Here is a 22285-nt window from a genome sequence, read left to right on the forward strand (position 1 = left end):
TTGGGGTGCCAGGGATTGAACCCCAGAAGGCCATGTGCAAAACAAGCGCTCTACTTCCTTGGTCCTAATTTTTTAAAAAACATAGCTGCTTATGCTTAAAACACACACACACACACACACACACACACACTTTATATAATGTTTTGATAGATATTTTTACCTGAAAAAATACTGAATTTTTCTTTAATGATTATGGTTTATATGCTTTATCCGAGTGTCACTGTATCACTGTCATCTCGTTGCTCATCAGTTTGCTCGAGCAGGCACCAGTAACATCTCCATGTCACTTGTTACTGTTTTTGGCGTATCCTAATATGCCATGGGTAGCTTGCCAGGCTTTGCCGTGAGGTCGAGATACTCTCCGTAGCTTTGCCGGGCTCTCCGAGAGGGGTGGAAGAATCGAATCCGGGTACAAATATCAAATCAAAGTTCTCATTTAAAGATTTTAAAAAGTAAGATTAGATTCACTTATATTAGTAGAAAAATAGTTTCAGGCATATTTTAATCTTTTGTAAATTAGTGTTTTAAAAAATGTTTAAATTAGTGTTTAAATTAGTGTTTACCTCAAGACTGGGGTACAGAGGCTGGAGCAATAGTACAGCAGGTAGGGTGTTTGACCCTGGTTTGATTCCCAGCATCCCATTTGGTCCCCCAAGCACCACCAGGAGTAATTTCTGAGTACAAAAGCCAAGAGTAACCCCTGTGCATTGCCGGGTGTGACCCAAAAAGGAAAAAAAAAAAAGATTGGAGTACATCACTTCACTAAATGTGGTTAATATTGAAGTGTGAGTCTAATTTAAAAGTTTTTTATATAACTCATGATGTGCTGGAGCGAATAGCACAGTGGGTAGGGCGTTTGTCTTGGACACAGCCGACCCGGGTTCAATTTCTCTGCTGCTCTCGGAGAGCCCAGCAGGCTACTGAGAGTATCTCGCCCAAAGGGCAGAGTTGGCAAGCTACCCATGGTATATTCGATATGCCAAAAACAGTAACAACAAGTCTCACCATGGAGACATTACTGGTGCCCGCTCGAGCAAATTGATGAGCAATGGAATAACAGTGATACAGTGATTATATCACTGAGTAGTTGTGTGAGTCTTATAGACACATTTCTGGAAGTGACACTTGGATAAAGTTAGTTATCTTTTATTCCTGATTATAATTTTTCAAGTACATTCTTGAAATCTTTTTGTTTACTTTTCCTTGTGCACTGTTTTTTAAAGAGCTCTGTTTGAAAATAAAGCTTTTGAAAATATATACATGTGTACACAAAGTTTTTTAAATAACATATTTAACTGTGATATATGATTAATATTTACACTTATTATATACATAAAATATTTAAAAGAGTATTTTAAATATGTTTGTACATATATGGTCATATTGAATATTTATTGTGCACATTATGTTTTTTTTTTTATTGAATCACTGTGAGGTACAGCTACAAAGCTGTTGTGTTTGAGTTTCAGTCATACAATGATCAAACATCCATCCCTCCACCAGTGCACATTCTCCACCACCAACGTTCCCAGTATACTCCCCTTTCCAGCCCTCCCCCTGCCTCCATAGCAGACTCTTTCCCCCATACTCTCTCTTTACTTTTGGGCATTATGGTTTGCAGTACAGACACTGAGAGGTCATCATGTTTGGTCCTTTATCTACTTTCAGCACACATCTCCCATCTCAGACTATTCCTTCAGCCATCATTGTCTTAGTGATCCCTTCTCTATTCCAGCTGCCTTTTCCCCCAGCTCATGAAACAGGCTTCCAACAATAGAGGAATCTTCCTGGCCTTTGTGTTTACTGTCATTGGGTGTCAGTAACACACATCATGTATTTTAAAAACTGGCCAGGCCTAAGCAGAAGTATGCAGTTCTCGGAATCTTATTCTGGAGAGTGTATGCATACACCTACCTTAATCTTCTCTCTCACCCTATAGAAGAAAGAGCCATCTGAACTAATATAAAGAAGCAAATCATGGGGCTACAGAATGGCATAGGGTTAAGATGTTTGTTTTACTGGAAACTGACCCACAAGTCTGTGGCACCACATGCGATTTCCCAAGGGTCACTCCCTGAGCATTGCTCAGTGTAGCCCAAACTGTGCTACTCTCCTTCTCCCCGAAACAAAGTATATCACCAAAAACTAGTACAAACATGGGGCTTGAATGTATATAGCTCAGAACTTATCTTAAATACTTGAGACCTTGGGTTTAATTCCATGTCCCTAGCAATACAGCACACATACAGACACGTACACGCTAGACAAGGGTAAACAGTTATGGTAGGAGATCCAAAGATTTCCTTAGTAATTAAGTGAGTAGTGGCATTGAGATTTGTCACAAAGAACTGAGGGCAGAGAATCAATGTATTTTATTTGTGATATCTTTAAAGTTTGTTTATAATATTTTCAGGCAGAATATAGAAATGACTTGTATTTTCAGTAATAAAACTATTTTGATAATAAAGAAAAGATCCAGTGAATATTATTTTTATGAATTTTAGCTGCTTAAGTACTTCTGTTTTTTGGTTTTTTTTGGCTTTTTTTGGGTCACACCTGGCAATGCACAGGGGCCACTCCTGGCTCTGCACTCAGGAATTACCCCTGGTGGTGCTCAGGGGACCATATGGAATACTGGGAATCGAACCCAGGTCAGCCGTGGGCAAGGCAAACGTCCTACCTGCTTTGCTATCTCTCCAGCCCCCTGCTTAAGTACTTATTGTCTGTTCCAGTGGTTCTTAAATCAGGTTTCTGAACCACTGGGGTTCTCAGATTGTAACTGTGCTTAGACATTTTCAGAACTTTGAAAGTAGAAGTGGAAATTTTATGTTTTCCTTCATATACAAAGTCTGTTACTGAATAAATATCATTTGTTTATTAATCATAGGAATACCGTCAAGGTCCATGATATGCAATTTTAATTTTGAACTTCATCTACAGTAGTTCTTAGTATCTTTAGTGATTGATAATAACTATTTTTTTTCATAGAATTTTCCAAGAACAAGGAAAATGTACTTTTTCTTTTTTTTAATGAATCACCATGAGGTATGGTTATAGACTTACAAACTTTCATGATTACATTTCAGTCATACAATAATAGAGTGCCCATCCCTCCACCAGTGCCCATTCTCCATTATCAACGTTCCCAATATCCCTCCTGCCACCCCTTCAAGCCCCCCCGCCTCTGTGGCAGGCATATTCCCTTTTACTCTCTCTCTCCCTTGGTGTTATGGTTTGCAATACGGGTACTAAGTGGCCATCATGTTCATTCATAGTCTACTCTCAGCACACATCTCCCATCCTGAGCGGGCCCTCCAAGCATCCTTTACTTGGTGATCCCTTCTCTATCTGAGCTGCCTTTTCCCCCAACATGTGAGGCCGGCTTCCAAGCCATGGAGCGATCCTCCTGACCCTTTTCTCTATTATCCTTGGATGTTAGTCTCCCATTATGTTATTTTATATTCCACAAATGAGTGCAGTCACTCTATGTCTATCCCTCTATCTCTGACTCATTTCATTTAGCATGATACTCTCCATGTTGATCCACTTATATGCAAATTTCATGGCTTTATCTTTTTAAAAAGCTGCATAGTATTCCATTGTGTAGATGTATCAACGTTTCCTTAACCAGTCATCTGTTCTCAGGCACTCAGGTTTTTTCTAGATTCTGGCTGTTGTAAATAATTTGTTCTTTTGGATGTGTGCCAGTCTCTGTGGTGTGAGATAATGGAAGTTTATCACTACATTACTGTCATCCGGTTGCTGATCGATTCGTTTGAGTGGGCACCAGTAACATCTCCATTGTGAGACTTGTTGGTACTATTTTTGGCATATTGAATACACTACGGGTAGCTTGCCAGGCTTTGCCGTGGGGGCGAGATGCTCTTGGTAGCTTGCCGGGCTCTCAGAGAGGGACGGAGGAATCGCACCAGGGTTGGCCGTGTGCAAGGTGAACGCCCTATCCCCTCTGCTCTTAGTGAACATATATTTCTTGCACCTTATAGAGTTCACCACTGTTTTTACTCCCCACTCTGCTGGGGAAAGAAACAAAATTCGAAAGTTGAAAAATTGGGGCTGGAGCAATAATATAGCAGGCAGGACATTTGCCTTGCACACAGCTGACTGGGGTTTGATTCCCAGCATCCCATATGGTCCCCCGAGCACTGCCAGGAGTAATTCCTGAGTGCAAAGCCAAGAGTAACTTCTGTGCATCTCCGGGGGTGACCCAAAAAGCAAAAACAAAACAAGCAAACAAAAAAACAAAAGTTGAAAAATTATAAAATTGCATTGCGAGGTCATCAATATTGCATCATCCTTTTATTTGCCTATTCTGCTGCCCAAACTATTTCATTAATTTTTAAGAAGGAATAAAGGGAATCTGGCAAGACTCTTGTCTTTATAATTGTTTTGATTTTGTTTTGACTTTCATTAAGAATTCACTTGAGAATACTTGAGAATTCATATTTTTTTTCAGTTTTGACAAAGAATAAAATTGATAGAGGGAGGTGATTCATAATTATTTGACAGATCAAAAGATGAAGACAGAGACATACTGTAACCTTGGACACTAATGATTACAGTGAAACTAATTGAATAGGGAAATTTTCAGAACTTAAGAGAAAAATAATTAAATGAATCTTCTCAGGCTTAAGAGTCAGTGAGTAAATAATATCTCTCTGAGGATAAACAAACTGATATTGTCATATAGTTGATCTTTGGAAAGGGTCTTATGCCAAATGCTGAAATGACACGTGACCCGATTTTTTTTCTTTATTTTAACACTTGTGTACCAAGTTAACTTGATATAACTATGAGACAAAATTATAACTGGACTGGATCGGGATGGCTCCTGCTTGTGCTCTGCTTCTCTGTGTGTTGCTGTGCTCTCTTCTGTCTGTCTCTATATCTCTGTCTCTGTCTCTGTAGTCTTTCCTTTGGTCTCTTCCGACCTCTCTCTGTCTCTGTCGTCTCTCCTTTGCTCTCTTCTGATCTCTCTTCTTCTGGTCTTTCTCTCTGGAGCCCTTCTGCTTCAGTCTCTGGAGCCCCATTTGTTCTCACTTCTGACTCTGACTCTGACTCTGATTCTCACTCGCTTTGTGCTCTTTCTTCCCCTCCTTCTGGCTCTAATGACTACCTGATTCTCTTTTGATCTGTGCTCTGCTTCTGTGTCTTCTCCCCCTTGTGCTCTGCTTCTGTGTCTTCTCCCCTTACTTCTCTTACAGTCTTAGTTTATATAGCAATCATATAGGGTGGTGACACAAAGGTGGGTTGAACATTAACAAATCAACAAAGAGGGGTAAGACCACTTCTCCAGGAGATTAACAAAATCTCATATAAGGAGATTACTCCAGATTACTAGGAGATCCACTTAAGTGTGGGATCCCATCAAGGGTGTGTTGCTTTCCTCAGCTAGTAATCCACTTAATTAGCTGTAGTAAATCTACTTCTAATATTCCTAGCAATGTCATTCTGTATGAGCACAGTAAGGAATATATCAAACTTAAAGTTTGGTTTTTCCTGAGGACATCTCACTATATTTTTTAGACCACAGTTCTCAGATCAGGTTAGTCTTCCTAACCCCAGCAGGGTCCTAGTCTCATTGTTACTTTTGGATCATGACAGCTTTTGTCTATGACCATGCTCTCAACGTATAGTTGAGTATTGTGGAGCTTTGGTCTGGACCATTTCAGTGCCAGGGTAGCTCACAGCTTGCCTTGGGTCCATTCTGTCCCTCATCGGGACCCTGCTTTTGGGGTGCTAGGAACTAAGGGCAACTGAGTTGAGAAAGCAGATGCCCAAGAGTAAATATTATTGGAGTCAATCAGCTCCCAAGTTACAAAGCATAATATTAACTGTCTTCCTGTGTCCACACAGAAAGGACATTGCTTTAAGGTAAACTAAGTTCCCTACTAAAAGGACAAACCCAATGTTATCCGACACAACTTGATTTTTTTTTAAAAGTCAACAAACTACAAGCACCTGTTAGTAAAGTTCTTAAATAATTGTTTTAAATTCTCAGAGAAAAGCCAGGTTGTCTGATACTAAACTTCAGCAGGTTTTAGTATTTGCTTATCCATAGCACTTCATATTCATCTTGTCACCTAGATATTAAATATTTAATGGTTGGTGAACTTGGTTCAGTATTTAAGAACACATTATGTATAAATACAGGAAACATTTTTATTCTTTTTATTAGTGAATCACTGTGGATACAGTTACATACTTACAAACTTTCGTGCTTGCATTTCAGTCATACAATTATCGAGTATCCATCCCTCCACCAGTGCCCATTCTCCACCATCAATGATCCCAGTATCCCTCCCTCCCCCCATCCCACCCCGCCTCTGTGGCAGGGCATTCCCTTTTGTTCTCTCTTTCCTTTTGGGTGTTGTAGTTTGCAATAGAGGCACTGAGTGGCCATTGTGTTTGATCTATAGTCTACATTTAGCTCGCATCTCTCAACCCAAATGGGTCCTCCAAACACCCTTTATTTGGGGTTCCCTTCTCTATCTGAGCTGCCTTTTCTCCCAGCATTTGAGGCCGGCTTTCAAGCAGTGGAGTAATCCTCCTGATCCTTATCTCTACTATTCTTGGGTGTTAAGTGTCTGATTCTGATACTCTATATTCTATAGATGAGTGCAATCTTCCTATGTCTGTCCCTCTCTTTCTGACTCATTTAACTTAACATGATACTTTCCATGTTGATTCACTTATATGCAAATTCATGACTTCATCTTTTCTAACAGCTGCATAGTATTCCATTGTGTAGATGTACCAAAGTTTCTTTAACCAGTCATCTGTTCTCGGGCACTCGGGTTTTTTCCAGATTCTGGCTATTATAAACAATGCTGCAATGAACATACGAGTGCAGATGTCATTTATTTCTACTGTACTTTTTTGCCTCTCCGGGATATATTCCCAGAAATGGTATTGCTGGGTCAAGTGGGAGCTCAATATCTAATATTTTGAGAATCATCCATATTATTTTCCAAAATGGCTGAACCAGTCGGCATCCCCACCAGCAGTGAAGGAGAGTCCCTTTCTCCCCACAACCACGCCAGCACCAGTTGCTTTTGTTCTTTTGGATGTGGGCCAGTCTTTGTGGTGTGAGATGATATCTCATTGTTGTTTTGATCAAATGCAGGAAACATATTTTGATTATTTTAAATGGTTTGAATGCAGGTTTATTCATGATTTGTTAAGTGAATACTTTTCTATATTTCTAGATATTGAAAGGTACAGTAAAAGATATATGAAGGTTTACAAAGAAGAGTGGATACCAGGTAATAATAAAACTGATATTGTTAAAACAATGTATAAAGGCTGTGTCCTATCCTACATTTTTAGGATGCATTTCTATTTATCAAAAGAAAGTTGTTTATTTTTTAAAATTAACAGGTAATATAAAATTGTTGAACTTAAGATGAAAAGATCTTAACACTGTAATACTGGAGTAAAAAAGTAATTGAAGTGTTTTTGTGGAAATTGTTAAAAACTTGCTTTATAAAAAAGGACTTACCCATTTGGCTTCTTTGATTTCATTGGCCCCAATCACAGTTTTCATCTGTGGCCCTGATAGTGCTATTTCCATAGTCCTGGTGATACTGAAGAAAAGCCTAATCTAGTTTTGTTTGTTTGTTTGTTTGTTTTTAGGAGGGGGTTTGGGCCACACCTGCCAGTGCTCTGGGCTTAATCCTGGCTCTGTCTCAGGGGTCACTCCTGGCACAGATTGATCCCTGGTCAGCCACAGGTGTCAAGCACCTTACTTGCTCAGCTATCTCTCTGGCCCGAGGCATTCTTTTAAACTTTGTTTTATGTTGCTTTATTTTTCTTAATATTCTTAAAATTTAGAAGGAAATGAGAATTTAGAGGAGTCATCTGATACAGACGTATATTTATTTTGGGGGGGACTTATTTTTACCTAGCTATTTTCTTTTCTAACTTTTATATTACTTCACTTGTATCATATGTCATCCCATTGCTCATCGATTTGCTCGAGCGGGCACCAGTAATGTCTCCATTTTGAGACTTGTTGTTACTGTTTTTGGCATATCAAATATGCCACAGTTGCTTGCCAGGCTCTGCCGTGTGGGCGAGATACTTTCGGTATCTTGCTGGACTCTCCGAGAGGGGTGGAAGAATGAACCCAGGTCGGCTGCGTGCAAGGTAAATGCCCTACCCCCTGTACTATCGCTCCAGCCCAACTTTTATATAATTATTATAATTCATCATTTAATTTCACAAATCTATTCACTTCTTAGAAGCTTTTTATTCAATGTGGGGTCATGAATGACTTCTTGCTATCAATTTTTTCTACATGATTATCTTATGAAAACTTATGTAATTAAAGTTGACTTTATTATTTGGAGGCTGAAGAGATAGTTATGGGATAAGGCATTTGCTTGCTTTCCATGGGGCAACCCCAGTTAGATCCCCCGCCCTCATATGGTCCCCTGAGCCTCCAGGAGTGATTCCTCAGTGCAAAGCCAGGAATATACCCGAGCACTGCAGGGTCTGGCCCCCTAACAAAAACAAAATTAAGGTGATTATGTAATCAGTGTATTGCTATCAGAGGACTGTTTTAGAGATACTGGGAATCTGACTCCACCACCACCGCCAAGGGCATGCCTTGCCTGTATGCTATCCTGGCTTTGATCCCCACCACCATATGGCGCCCCCAGCACTCCTTATGGTTCCAAGCATGGCTGGACCTGAGCACTGAACCATCAGGCCCACAGAGCCAGAACAAGTATTGTTGTGTGTGATTCACAGGCATCTAAGCCTGCTTGGGAAGCTTCTCCGCTATTCTCAGAAGGATTTTTATAGCAATATTTCAAAGCTATTTTGAATGAACATGTTTTTTTCTTCAATAGGAGAGAATATCATACTTATATTTTGACTCTCAGGTTAAATCTGTGCAAATAAAAAAGATAATTTGGAGGGCTTGGAAGATAGTACAGGGGTTTAATCGTGAATCAACCCCAAGTACCCTGGACATCATCAGGGATGGCCCCCAAACACTGCTGAGGTGGCTCAGGTAGTCCCTGGTACTGCAAGACCTGAGTAGCACCACATCCTCATACCTGTGCATTAAACCACCAGCCTGATTGACCAAGAATTGCCAGGTAGGGCCCTTAGGACTCTTAAGAGCACCACTTGGAATTCCCCTCCACTTGCCACCAAAAAATGGAGAGAAAAGAAAAAAGGATGAACACCAGTCAATATGTACTTCAAGCCAGTGTCACTGTTCTTAAATGAAACTGCAAGTTTTCTATTTTTTTTTTCTTTTTGGACACACAGATTGGAGAAGACTCCCAAGAGAAATGATGCCAAGAAAACAGTTCAAAAAAGGTACTTTGACAAATGTAATGCTAATCCATGAAGGAAAGGGCAGCTGATTTAATTTAATCAAATTGTCAACCTGAGGTTGCACTGTGTTCTGAAAGCTTTTTCTTAAAATAAGGTTGACATCTTGATGGTTTTGATAAGGCTTTTTATTGGTTTTCCTTTTGTCTGCTTCTGATTACTTGCTTCTTTCCTTTCTTAATCATGCTATTTTGATGTAATGGAAATGTTTTTCAATTATATCGACATTTTCATTAGAATATTTGTAATGTTTTAGTGTTTATAATACATATAATTTAAGGGTTCATTATTTTGGGGAGGGTACGGGGGTCCACTCAGCTGTGCGCAGGACTTACTCCTGACTCTGTGCTCAAGGATCTCTCCTGGCAGGCTCAGGGGACTATGTAGGGTGCTGGGGATTAAACCTGACTTGGCCACATGCAAGGCAAAGACCCTACCTTTTATACTGTCTCCGGCTCCCAAATTTTAAGTTTTAACTACAAATTTTTTTTTTTTTTAAAGTTTTGGGTCACACCTGGCTGATGCACAGGGGTCACTCCTGGCTCTGCACTCAGGAATCACACCTGGCAGTGCTCAGGGAACCATATGGGATGCTGGGAATCAAACCCGGGTCGGCCGCGTGCAAGGCAAACGCCCTACCTGCTGTGTTATCATTCCAGGCCCTTTTAACTAAAACATTTTCAAAGGTTTCAAAAAGGTAGGATAAAAGTTTTTGTCACACAAAAAAGTACCGAAGTAAAGGTTTCTATTGTTAATAGTTTCACTGAGTAAATAGTCATTGAGCATCTACTATTGTTGGTCACAGTGCTGGGAGGAATAAGTGACTAGTGTTGGATTAATCATTGCCTTCTTAAGGTTTACATTCAGTGGAGTGAAAGCTTTAAGCAGATACACACTGTCAGCACTGAGAGGTGAGGAAAGGGCACTTTGGGGAAGTGGAATTAAATTTCAAGTTGATGGATAACTAGGAATTTACCTAAATGATGCTGCAAGAAACATGGGAGAAGACCAGGTTTGTGATAGAAAATTGTGAGTTCATCTCAAAGGTGATCTTTTAGAAATGTTGAATCTATTGGTGCATGGTGGGGGGTGGAATGGAAAAACAGATGGATGTAATAATCCTCAACATCACTATTAAAACTGATTCAGACTGTGAGAGTGAATGAGACTGACCAGAGTGGAATTAGATCATTAGGAGGCATGAGGGCCTGGGCCAGAACTTGGGAAAATTCTAAAATGGAACAGTCTGGCAAAGGAAGTTTAAGCAACTAAGAAAGGAGATGGAGAAAGAGAGAGGAGGAGAACCAGTGAGTAGAGTGATAATAGGAAGAATGTGCCCACGTGAAAAGTATCTCATAACATAGAAGTTCAGCGATGCTGCTGGATTAAATGAGGTCAAGATTGGAAACTAAACCTATTTTGACATGTTGATCATTGTTGATCTGGGTGATTGTTTCTCAAAAGATTCTTAGCAACAGAATCCAGAGTGGAATTTTTAAGCAATAAATGGAAGCCTAGGAAATGTAGATAGCTCGCAGAGATGCATCTTTGGGAGAATTTTACTGTAATGAAGAGAAAAAAAGGTTAGTTGCACGATGTTAAGAACAATGGGATTAGCAATTAAGAGAAAGATTTTAGGACAGAGGGTAGGGCACTTGCTTTGCACACAGCCAGCCTGGGTTTGATCCCCAGCATGGTACATGGTCCCCTGAGCTCTCCAGGAGTGATCCCTGAACCCTTTATTGGGTCTAAAATTCATCAACAAACTCTGGGTCATCTAGATTTCCTTTTGTGTTTTTATCTTGTAGGAGATTCATTTTGAATAAACTTTTATGATGGGTGTTAGGTCAGTCTAGACCTGGATAGAGACCTTTTTTGAAAAAAAATTTTTTTTAATTATTTTAGAGCCCTTTTTTATGTATGCACTAAATCTACTTGTTTTAAAACCCAATTGAAACAAGTTGAAAAGATCTTTGCCCTATTGTAAAAGAAGGCCTCTGCTCCCTCTTCTATATTTATGTGGGTTTTTACAATGACTATTCTTTGTTTATTACCTCTATTCTCTTTATTCTAAATACACAAATCTGTTCCATTGATATGTATGCTTGTTTTTTTCACTTATACCACACTATTTAATTACCGGTTTTTAGGATGTTTTAAAGTTAGTGTTGTCAATCCTCCAACTCCTTTATCTCCTTCAAGATTTTCAAGATTATGTTGCCTTTTCTAAATCTTTTGCCTCCCAGTGGCAAAGATTAGCAATCATTAAAGATTATTGGTTAATGACGTTGTGGTAGGGCTTAAAAGATAGTAGAGTGTGTAGGGCATTTGCCTTGCATACAGCTGGCCCTGGGTTCTGTTCATGGCATCTTATATGGTCCCTTAAGTCTACCAGGAGTGATCTCTGTGTGCAGAGCCAGGAGTAAGCCCTGAGCACCTCCGGGTGTGGCTCCAAAACCTAAAAAGTGAAGAAATTGTGATAGATTCACAGTGGAGTAATCCTCAGCTATAAGAAAAGATTAAATCATGTAGTTTGCTGCAAATGGGATGAAATTGTGTTTCAGCAGGTCCGCTCTGCATGCTGGAGAGTGATGGGTAATATCAGCATGCCAGCCACCACAGGTCTTATTTATTTGTTTATTTTGGTTTTACAGCCACACCTAGGATTGTTCAGGGCTTACTCCTAGCTTTGTGCCAGGGTGGGGTTCAGGGGAACGTAAATAGTGCTGGGGATTGAACCCACATTTACTTGCCTTACTTGCTTTACTATCTCTCCAGCCCCCTTGCACATGTTTTAGTTGTGGCGATTGTACAGGTATTTGACTGCAGGGTGCCAGAGATTGCACACTTTGGTATTGCACTAGGGATCCCAAATGGCAGTGTTGCTGGGTAGTGGGGCTGGGAACTGTACTCAAGGCCTCGTGCTTCAGGGTAGGTGTTTGGCATTGAGTTTTTTCCATGCCCCTCACTTAATACCACTTGCATTATTTGTTTGATTTCAAATTCCACTATTAATTTTTGGTATATAGAAGTAACAAAAGTAACTCACTTTTGTGTATTAACCTCGTAGCTGTAATGTTTTGAAGCTTTTTTCTTAAAACTTTGATCATTTTATAGACTTTATATAAACCACAGTGCTTATATAAATTGTAGTGTGTAAAAGAAAAAGAATTCTGTGTAAGAATTCTGTGTTCCCTTAAGTTTCAGAATAACCCAAAACAATTGTGCTATGAATTAAATACATCAAAGTTGTTATAATGCTTTGTTTCATTTGCAGGTTTTGATTTTTCTAGATTCACATGGTGGGTGTCTTCCGCTGAACCATACTGATCTCCGTTCCAAAGCTAGTTCTGAGTTATAGTGAATGTAGCCTCTTGCCCATTTCTGACCACTAGCAAGTACCCAGTTATCCTACATGTGTTTTTAATTTTTCAAGCCTGGTACACTTGCCCTCATTTAAGAAAAACACACTGCTCAGTGAACAGTAAGCCAGTAAAGATGGAGGGCTTGTGAAACCCCCCAGAGGCCTCTCATACTCTTCAAGAGCGAACCCTTCAGTGACTTAGACTTAATGATATTAATAGCCAGTTCAAAATTTTAATATTGGCTAAAAAATGTTTGGATGTAGTCTTAGAAAAGATGCTATTGTGTGTTATCACTTCTCATCATAGAAAATTGGAGAAGTGTGCTAATTTGTTTATTCTTTAAACAAAATTTATTCTGCACATTACTGGCTACTTGACAGCATCCCACTATGCTGGATGGCATTTGAGAGTTAAAAAAATATAGTATATAGTTGCTCTGATATGAACATATATTGACAGTAGTCTAACTTCAGCAGGTCCCCGACCCCAAAAGGCAAAGGGTCCAGGCAAGGACACTTCACTCACTAACAATGCAGATGTACTGAAGAAAATTGAGGTAAGATTTTCTTCTTGCTGTAAAAGTGAACTGTAAAAAATGTCACAAGTTTTTTTCCTTTGACAAACTTTTGCCTTCTCATGTTTTTCAATAAGGTAAATTTGGCAGAACCAGCTCTGGCATGCAGGATAACTGGAAAGTTTTAACTTTGGGGAAAAGCATGGAGGCTCTGTCATTCCCTTGTCACTCATGTCAACTCGCCTCACCTCTGTTAGCTGCTTCCTCTCCGCTCCATTCCTATGTCCTCTAACCTGGATTTCTTTTGAAGAACTTCTGATTTTATTGGTGTTATATGTACTGTGTTAATATAATTTTCCCCTCTCTTTTAAGAATAGATTATATTTAAGAAGAAGTTACACTCTTTTGAATACCCGCGGCGTATTTGATATGCCAAAAACAGTAACAACAAGTCTCACAATGAAGACGTTACTGGTGCCAGCTTGAGCAAATCGATGATGACAGTGATACAGTGATACTTTTTTTAAAATCAGAAATAGAAAGTTATAGCATTCAGAAGGTAAGTACATTGCAAAGGTCCCCTCCGTTCCCTTTCTGGATATTGTTCTCCTTTTGGGTACTCAATGTACAGTTTTGTAGCCATTCAGGAATATTTTATCATAGCAAATACAGATTTTCTTTTTATATTTTAGGTTAAAAAAAACACTCTTGCATTTTCATCTTATTGCTTAAAATACTTTGGAGACTTTTTCATGTTATTTTGTTAAATAGTTGCCTCATTCTTATTTGGGGGCCTTTACAATGAAAACAAGCCATAATTTTTTAAACTAGGACCCTATTGATAGACATTATGTTTCATGTGGTGTATTGCTATTTTAAACAATACTGCAGTGAATCATGTTTAGTGCATCATTTCCCATTCGTAGGAAGTGGATTTGTTGGTCAGGCATTGTATTAAATAGATAAATATTAACATGTTGCCTTCCATGGAAACTATACAGCTCTTCCCCCACTTTCTTACTTATAGATGAGGAATCAAGACTTGCTTACTTGGCTGACCAAGCTGGCTCAGCTCATTGCTAGCAGAAACATATATTAGTTTTACTTTATTTTTTGACGAGTACATGGGCTGTAGGTACGGTGTTTGAAAATAAAGCCATAGAATTTTGAAGAAGTAGCAATCACTATTAGGTTTGATTCTGGTGTAGTGAAGGATGGAGTATAGGACTAGTCAAATTTTTATTGAGAGACACAGATTTTCAATGTTCTTAAAGTTTCATGGAAAGAAGTTTCAAAGATGACATGTGAGGAGTGAGATTGACCAGGACTTTGTGTGCTTTCATTTCTCTGAATGAATTGTATTTCCTTATTCCATTTCACTACCTCTTGCAGATAGACATTTAAAAATTTCAGTATGCATCATTTTTTGACTTTAAATGTAGAAATTCAAATAAGTTAGCAGCTTAAATAGTTAAAATAGAGCAAAATTAACTTTCACGCAGCTCAACTTTTTAAAATTTCTGCAGCAGAAGTCATTATCAGTCAGATCTCTTAATATGTGAATGATCAGACAGCAGTGAACTAGTACCTGAGCCTACTTCCGCATGGCAAGTTCATGAGTTTCTTTATGTGATGATCATGTGTTTAAACCAGAAGACCCTTTCCTCTTCAAAAATTAACTTTTTAGACCCAGGACTGCCCCCAGAACCGGGACATTCCTGAATATTGGTGCGAATACTGATCTCTAAAACCATAGGCTAAGGAGTGATGTCCTTTTAAAGTGTCTTTCATTACTTTTTTTGAGGCAGATTTGGTTACTTAAAGGCAACAAAAGCAACATCATAAAAGAAAATTATAGGTTCATTTTATGAGTGTGGGTACAAAAGTTATAAACAGGGTTTAGCACAGGACAGGGTGCTTGCCTTGCACACAACTGATCTGAGTTCAATCCCCAGCACTCCATGTGGTCCTTTGAGCACCATCAGAAGTGATTCCTGAGTCCTTGAGCTCAGAGCCAGGAGTAAACCCTGAGCACAGCCAGGTGTGGCCCAAACAAAACAGAACAAAACAAAATACATAAACAGCATCAAAACAGAATGTCTGTAGTACAATGAAACTGCAATGAGATGTTATAATTTTCTAACCTTAGAAACACAACATAAAATACCACATAAATGAATAATGCATAGTAACTATGTAAATATATGTCTCTTTAAAGTCTTGAGTGCCTAATATGTTTTAGGTACTCCTCAGTGGAACTGGGAATATAACAATGAGGAAAACAAGCTAAAAGGCCTCCATCTTGGAACCTGTATATTAATGGGGGAGAAAGACAAATAAATAAGGCAGCTTAAACTTGGTAAAACAGTTGCACATGGTAGTAAGTGCTAAGAATGGAATATTTACATTATTTGCAAAATAGTAGGAGTAAATAAGTTACATCTCACTGCAGAGAAAATGGAAACTACCAAATAGAAGAGTGAAGTTAATAGATCAGTGTAAAATGAAGTAGTGAGCAAAATGTGTGACTCTGAGATCAATGTTTTTTAATTGCATGAATCTGTTGTTGACCTATTTAAATATTTGTCAACACTAAGTTCTTTTTTGTTTTTTGTTAAACTATTTAAATATTTTTATGAGTTTAATCTGGGTTTTGTGATAGAAATAAAATTGATGTTATTTGGAGATACCTTGATAAAACATGGAACTTTATTGTTAACCTATTGAAATATTTTTATGAGTTTGATTTGAATTTATGTAGTAGAAATAAAATTGAAGTTATTTATTTGGAGATACCTTGGCATAACAATAGAACTTTATTGTTAACCTATTTAAATATTTTTATGGGTTTGATTTGAATTTATGTGGTAGAAATAAAATTATTTATTTAGAGATGATTGAAGTAGAAGTGGAAATAAAGTAATTTCTGGTGTAAAGCTGAATTAATTCTATATTTAATTTTTTTTTACTTAACTGGTTTAAATAATTCTTTTGTTAACTGTAGAAATAGCATGAATTTTCATTTTAAATTTTTTGGGGAGCCACACCCCGTGATGCTCAGGAGTTACCACTGGCTCTTCACTCAGGAATTACTCATGATGATGCTCAGGGGATATATGGAAGACCGGAGATTTAACCAAGGTCGGCTGCGTGCAAGACAAACACTACCTGCTGTACTATCTCTCCAGCCCTGTCACTGTCACTCTCATCCCATTGCTCATCAATTTGTTCAAGCGGGCACCAGTAACGTCTCTCATTGAGAGACTTATTGTTACTGTTTTTGGCATATACAATACGCACAGGTAGCTTGCCAGGCTCTGCCGTGCGGGCGAGATACTCTCAGTAGCTTGCCGGGCTCTCCGAGAGGGGCGGAGGAATCTAACACGGGTCGGCCTCGTGAAAGGCGAAAGCCCAACTGCTGTGCTATCGCTCCAGCCCCTCTCCAGCCCTACCATGAGTTTTCAGATACAGTGTATACCTTGCATAAAGTTAAGTAAATGAGGCATTACAAGTCACCTCTCATTGCACAGAAATGAGATATAGATCTCTTTACCATGGCTTTATAATATAAAAACAAAATATTTCACAAAGTCATTATGTTTAAATAGAATAAGCATGTGTGTATTTACAGACATGTCAAAAGATATATAAACATCATATTACTTACTTACCGTACTTTCCAAGTGGATTGTCACTTGGAAAAATTATACACATTACATTGGAGCAATAACTCATGGATTAGTTGAAGAAAAATCATGTCTGTTGTTGGTCTTTTTCATTCTGCTTGAGTGGAGTGAGCAGACAGAAAAAGTGGAGTTTGAATTTTGTTTTGAAATTAAGTCAGTCTGATGAAGTCTTCCCTATTGCCTTTAAGTTCCTTAAATCCAAATTTGAATGTAATCACAGGAGTTTTAGAAACAAATATTTGAGAATCAATAAGGGAATAGCTAAATTATAGTCAGGGGCAAAATATGTTTTCTTCATATGTAATCTACAAAGCAAATATCTCAGAATAGGTGGTAATATTTGCAGATTTGTGAATTGGTTTTCTGATTACTGTGTAGGAGTAATTACATCTTAGCTAAAGTGATCTATTGCCTTATGAGTATTAATAAGAGAAATTATTGCTGTACCTACCTCCTAGAAAATTGGAAAATTCTGTCTCTTGTGTAGAGTAAGCCCAGAATGACTTAATGAATAGTGGTAGTAATGCAAACATGGCATTTTTTCAAACAAAAATGTTCAGGGCTGGAGCAATAGCACAGCGGATAGAGCGTTTGCCTTGCACATGGCTGACCTGGTTTTGGTTCCCAGTATCCCATATGGTCCCCTGAGCACCGCCAGAGGTAATTCTTGAGTGCAGAGCCAGGAGTGACCCCTGTGCATCGCTGGGTGTGACCCAAAAAAAAGCAAACAAACAAACAAAAGAGTTCTTGGTGGTCATAATAGAAATATAAAGATGACGTGAATGAAAATTTAAGTCCATGTGTTATGAGAAGGTAACTTAGTGTTTCTTTTTTCTAATTGAATCACTGAGATACAGTTACAAAGTTGTTCAGATTGAGTTTCAACCATACAATGTCCAACATCCATCCCTTCAGTAGTGTCCATTTCCCACCACCAATGTCCCCAGTTTCCTTCCTGTCAGACCCACTCCTAGCCTGCCTTTATGGCAAGCACTTTCCCCTCCCCCCTCTCTCTCCCTCCCTCTTCCCCCTGCTCTTCCCTTCCTCCCTCCCCTCTCTACCTCCCTCCCTCTCTCTCTCTCTCTCTCTCTCTCTCTCTCTCTCTCTCTCTCTCTCTCTCTCTCTCTCTCTCTCTCTCTCTCTCTCTCTCTCTCTCTCTCTCTCTCTCTCTCTCTCTCTCTCTCTCTCTGTATCCGCCTTTCTCTGCTTTTGGGCATTATGGTTTGCAATACACATACTGAAAGGTTATTATATTGATCCCTTTATGTACTTTCAGCACTAGGTTGAGTTCTGATTTCCAACTGTCATTGTCATAGTCATCCCTTCTCTGTAATAACTGCCCTCCCCTCTACCACTTGAGGCAGGCTTCCAACCATGGTACAGACCTCCCCTCGTTTCTACTCTCCTTGGGTTTTTGTCTCATACTATGTTTTCTTATATCCCACAAATGAGTGCTATCATTCTATGTCAGTCCTTCTGCTGTCCTTGGGTTTTAGTCTCATACTGTGTTTTCTTGTACCCCACAGATAGTGCCATCATTCTATGTCGATCCTTTTCCTTCTGATTCATTTCACTCAGCATGATACTCTCCATGTCCACCCACTTATAACTGAATTTCATGACTTCATTTTTCCTGATGGCTATGTAGTATCCCATTGTGAAGATGTACCATAGATTCTTTCTCTAGTCATCTGTTCTTGGGTACTGGGGTTGTGTCCAGATTCTGGCAGTTGTGAGTGGTGCTGCATTAAATACAAAAGTGCAGATGGCTTTTTTGCATTGTGTTTTTGGGCCACCAGGGTGTATTCCCAGTAGTCCTATTGCTGGGTCATATGGAAGCTCAGTTTCTAGTGTTTTGAGAAATGCCCTTATTGTTTTCCAAAAAAGGCTAGACCAGTCAGCAGCATTCCCACCAAGAATAAATGATAGTTTCTTTTCCCCCTGGATCTGCACCAGCACTGGTTGTTCTTGTTCTTTTTGATGTGTGCCAGTCTCTGTGGCATGAGATGATATTTCATTGTTGTTTTGATTTGCATCTCCCTGATAATTAGTGATGTAGAACATTTTTATTTCATATGCCTTTTGACCATTTGTATTTCTTCTTTGAGGAAATTTCTGTTCATTTCTTATCCCCATTTTTTGATGGGGTTGGATCTTTTTTTCTTATGAAGTTCTACTAGTATCTTTACATCTATAATATTACCCCCTTATCAGATGGATATTGGAGAAATAATCTTTCCCATTCTGTGGACTCTCTCTGTATCTTGATCACCTTTTCTTTTGAGGTGCAGAAGATTCTTAGTTTAAGGTAGTCCCATTTTTTTCTTTTTTTACATTTTATTTTATTTTTATAAAGTTGATCACAATAATTGATTACAGTCAGTATTCCAATACCAATCCAACCATTATACCTTCTCACCACTGTATTTTGAATTATTTCACCCCAATCCCCAAAGTTTGCCCCCTCCAAATAGAACCTAAATAATTTATTTTTTATTGCTTATTTTGAATAATCTGCTAAAGATGATCCAAAAAGTTTCCTTGGAGTAAAGTGTGTGAAGATTGTTGTATCACTCTAGATCCATTAAGCCCTTGTATAGAGTATGAGATCATGGCTGCATGCTCCAGGAAATCTAAGATTTTAAATTGAGTGATATAACTAGAATTAAATTTTTAACTGGATGGTGACTTTGGGGTTTGGGGTCATCTCTGCAGTCTGTTGCTCTTTTCCTCTTCTGTGGTTTATTTGTGAGTCTCTGGATCATGGCCATTAATGAGCTTAAATGGTGCCAGATTTGCTTCATGGATGTGACTGCCAGGCTACCAGAAAAACAGGGAGATGGGGGGAGGTCACCCATTCCTAACTCTATGTGACCCTGGAGGTTTCAGTCACAAGTCTCTCATACACCTGAGTTTTCAGCAGATTCACTCATGGATGAGGCTCGTCCAAGCCTGTGGAGAGGGGCTGTGAGCACAGTGGTGATTGAGTTCTGGAGATTTTCAATTGCCAAGGATATATTAGGGTGGGTGGTGTGTAGTCCCATTTTTTAATCTTTATTTTCACTAGCTTGGTCAGTGATGTTTCATCTTTGAAGATGCCTTTAGCTTCATGGAGGGTTTTGCCAACCTTTTCTTCAATGTACCTTATGGAGTCTGATGTTGAGGTCTTTACTCCATTTTGATCTGACTTTTATGCCTTGTGTTAAAAAAAAAAGTCTGAATTTGCTTGGTTGGTGTTTTTTGTTTGTTTGTTTTTTTATGCATGCAGCTGTCCAACCTTCCCAGCACTACCTGCTGAAGAAGCTTTCCTTGTTCCACTTCATATTTCTTGTTCCTTTATCAAATATTAGGTGATCATATATTTAAGAGGTCAGGATATTCAACTCTTTTCTGTTGATTTGCAAGTCTTTCTTTATTTCAATACCATGCTGTCTTGATTACTACCATTTTGTAGTTGAAGTTTGAAGTTTTGGAGAAGGTGATGCCTTTCATCTTCTTTGTCTCAAGGATTTCTTTAGCAACTCTTGGGGGTTTATTGTTCCATATTAATTTCAGGAGTGCGTGATCTATTTCTTTGAAAATGTCATGGGTATTCTTAGCAGGACTGCAATGAATGTGTATAATGCTTTGATGATTATAACTGTTTTGACAATATTAATTCTTCTGATCCATGAGCAGGGGATGTGCCTCCATTTCCTAATCTCCTCTCTTATTTCTTGCAGTAGTGTTTGTAGTTTCCTTTGTATAGATCCTTCACCTCTTTAGTAAAGCTGATTCCGAGGTACTTGATTTTCTGAGGCACATTGTGAATGGAATTTTTTTTTTTTTGTATCTCTTTCCTCTCTTTGATTGTTTGTATAAGGAAAGTCATGGAATTTTGGCTATTGATTTTGTAACCTATCACTTTGCCATAAAAATGTATTGTTTCTAAGAGCTTTTTGATGGAGTCTTTAGGATTTTCTAAGTATAATATCCTGTCATCTGCAAATTGTGAAAGCTTGACTTCTTCTTTTCCCATCTGGACGCCCTTGATATCTTTATCTTGCCTAACTGCTATGGAAAATACTTCCAGTACTATATTGAATAGGAGTGGCAAGAGAGGGAAACCTTGTCTGTGCCTGATCTTAAAGGGAAGGCTTTCAGCTTTTCCCCATTGAGGATAATGCTTGCTGTGTGCTTGTGGTAGATGGCTTTGACTATATTGAGGAAAGTTCCTTCAACACCCATTATATTGAGGTTTTTTTTTTTATCATGAATGGGTGTTAGATCTTGTCAGATGCTTTCTCTGCATCTATTGATATGATCATATAGTTTTTATCTTTCTTTTATTGGTATGGTGTATTATGTTGTTTGACTTGCTAATGTTAAACCATCCTTAAATCCTTGGGACAAATCTCACTGGGTTATGGTTTATGATCATTTTGATGAGTTGTTGGACTCTATTTGCTAGTATTTTGTTGAGGATCTTTGCATCTTTGTTCATCAGGGATATTGGCCTGTAATTCTCTTTTTTTTGGTGGGATCTCTGCCTGCTTTAGGTATCAGGATGATATTTGCCTCATAAAAACTATTTGAGAGTGTTTCTGTTTCTTCAATTTCTTGGAAAAGCTTGAAGGCTTGATGAGTTTGGCAGTAGGTCCTCTTTAAAGGTTTGAATGAATTCATTGGGTCTCTGTAAGTGAATCAGTCTGGGCCTGTGCTTTTGTTTTGGGGTAGATTTTTAAATACCATTTCAGTTTCCTTAATAGTTATTGGTCTTTTCATCTATTCCAAATCTTTTTCGTTCAGCCTTGGGAGGTTATAGGAATCCAAGAATTTATCCATTTCTTCAAGGTTCTCTTGTTTCGTAGCATAAAGAGTCTCAAAGTACTGTCTGATGATCCTTTAAATTTCTGGGCGTTTTGTTGTGATGTTCCCCTTTCATTTCTGACTAGGTTTATTAGGTTTTTTTCTGTCTTTGTAAGTCTTGCTAGTGATTTATCTATCTTGTTTATCTTCTCAATGAACCAGCTTTTGGTCTTGTTGATATTTTGGATTGTTTTTTGGGATTCCAGCGAGTTAATTTCTACTTTAAGTTTTATTATTTCCTTCCTCCTACTTGGTTTGAGCTCCTTTTGTTGTTGTTTTGTTGTTTTTTTGCAAGCTGTGAAGTTATTTATGTGGGCTCTTTCTTCCTTCCTAGTGCATACTTGCTGAGCTATGAACGTTCCTCTTAACATTGCTTTTGATGGGTCCCACAAGTTCTAGTAGCTCTTGTCTTCTTTTGCCTTTCTTTTCCAGGAATCTTTTGATTACCTCTTGATCTCCTCTAAGCTACTGGTTGTTCAGTAGGGAGCTGTTTGTGCTGTTTAATT

General features: G+C 38.6%; 1 protein-coding gene across 3 annotated transcripts in view; it reads left to right on the forward strand.

The window, feature by feature from the left end:
* The window catches only part of POLR3G (RNA polymerase III subunit G), a 41953-nt gene that overhangs the window by 10432 nt on the left and 9236 nt on the right, over positions 1-22285 (forward strand). For 2 of the 3 annotated variants that reach the window (XM_004613076.3, XM_055122020.1), the window contains exons 4-6: positions 7227-7283; positions 9301-9351; positions 13205-13287. In XM_004613076.3, coding sequence (XP_004613133.2) covers positions 7227-7283; positions 9301-9351; positions 13205-13287 — 191 coding nt within the window. The remainder of the gene's footprint in view (positions 1-7226; positions 7284-9300; positions 9352-13204; positions 13288-22285) is intronic. The other variant, XM_055122029.1, reaches the window with a different exon arrangement.

This window comes from Sorex araneus, chromosome 1, assembly GCF_027595985.1.
Source record: "Sorex araneus isolate mSorAra2 chromosome 1, mSorAra2.pri, whole genome shotgun sequence".
Taxonomy (NCBI): Eukaryota; Metazoa; Chordata; class Mammalia; order Eulipotyphla; family Soricidae; genus Sorex; species Sorex araneus.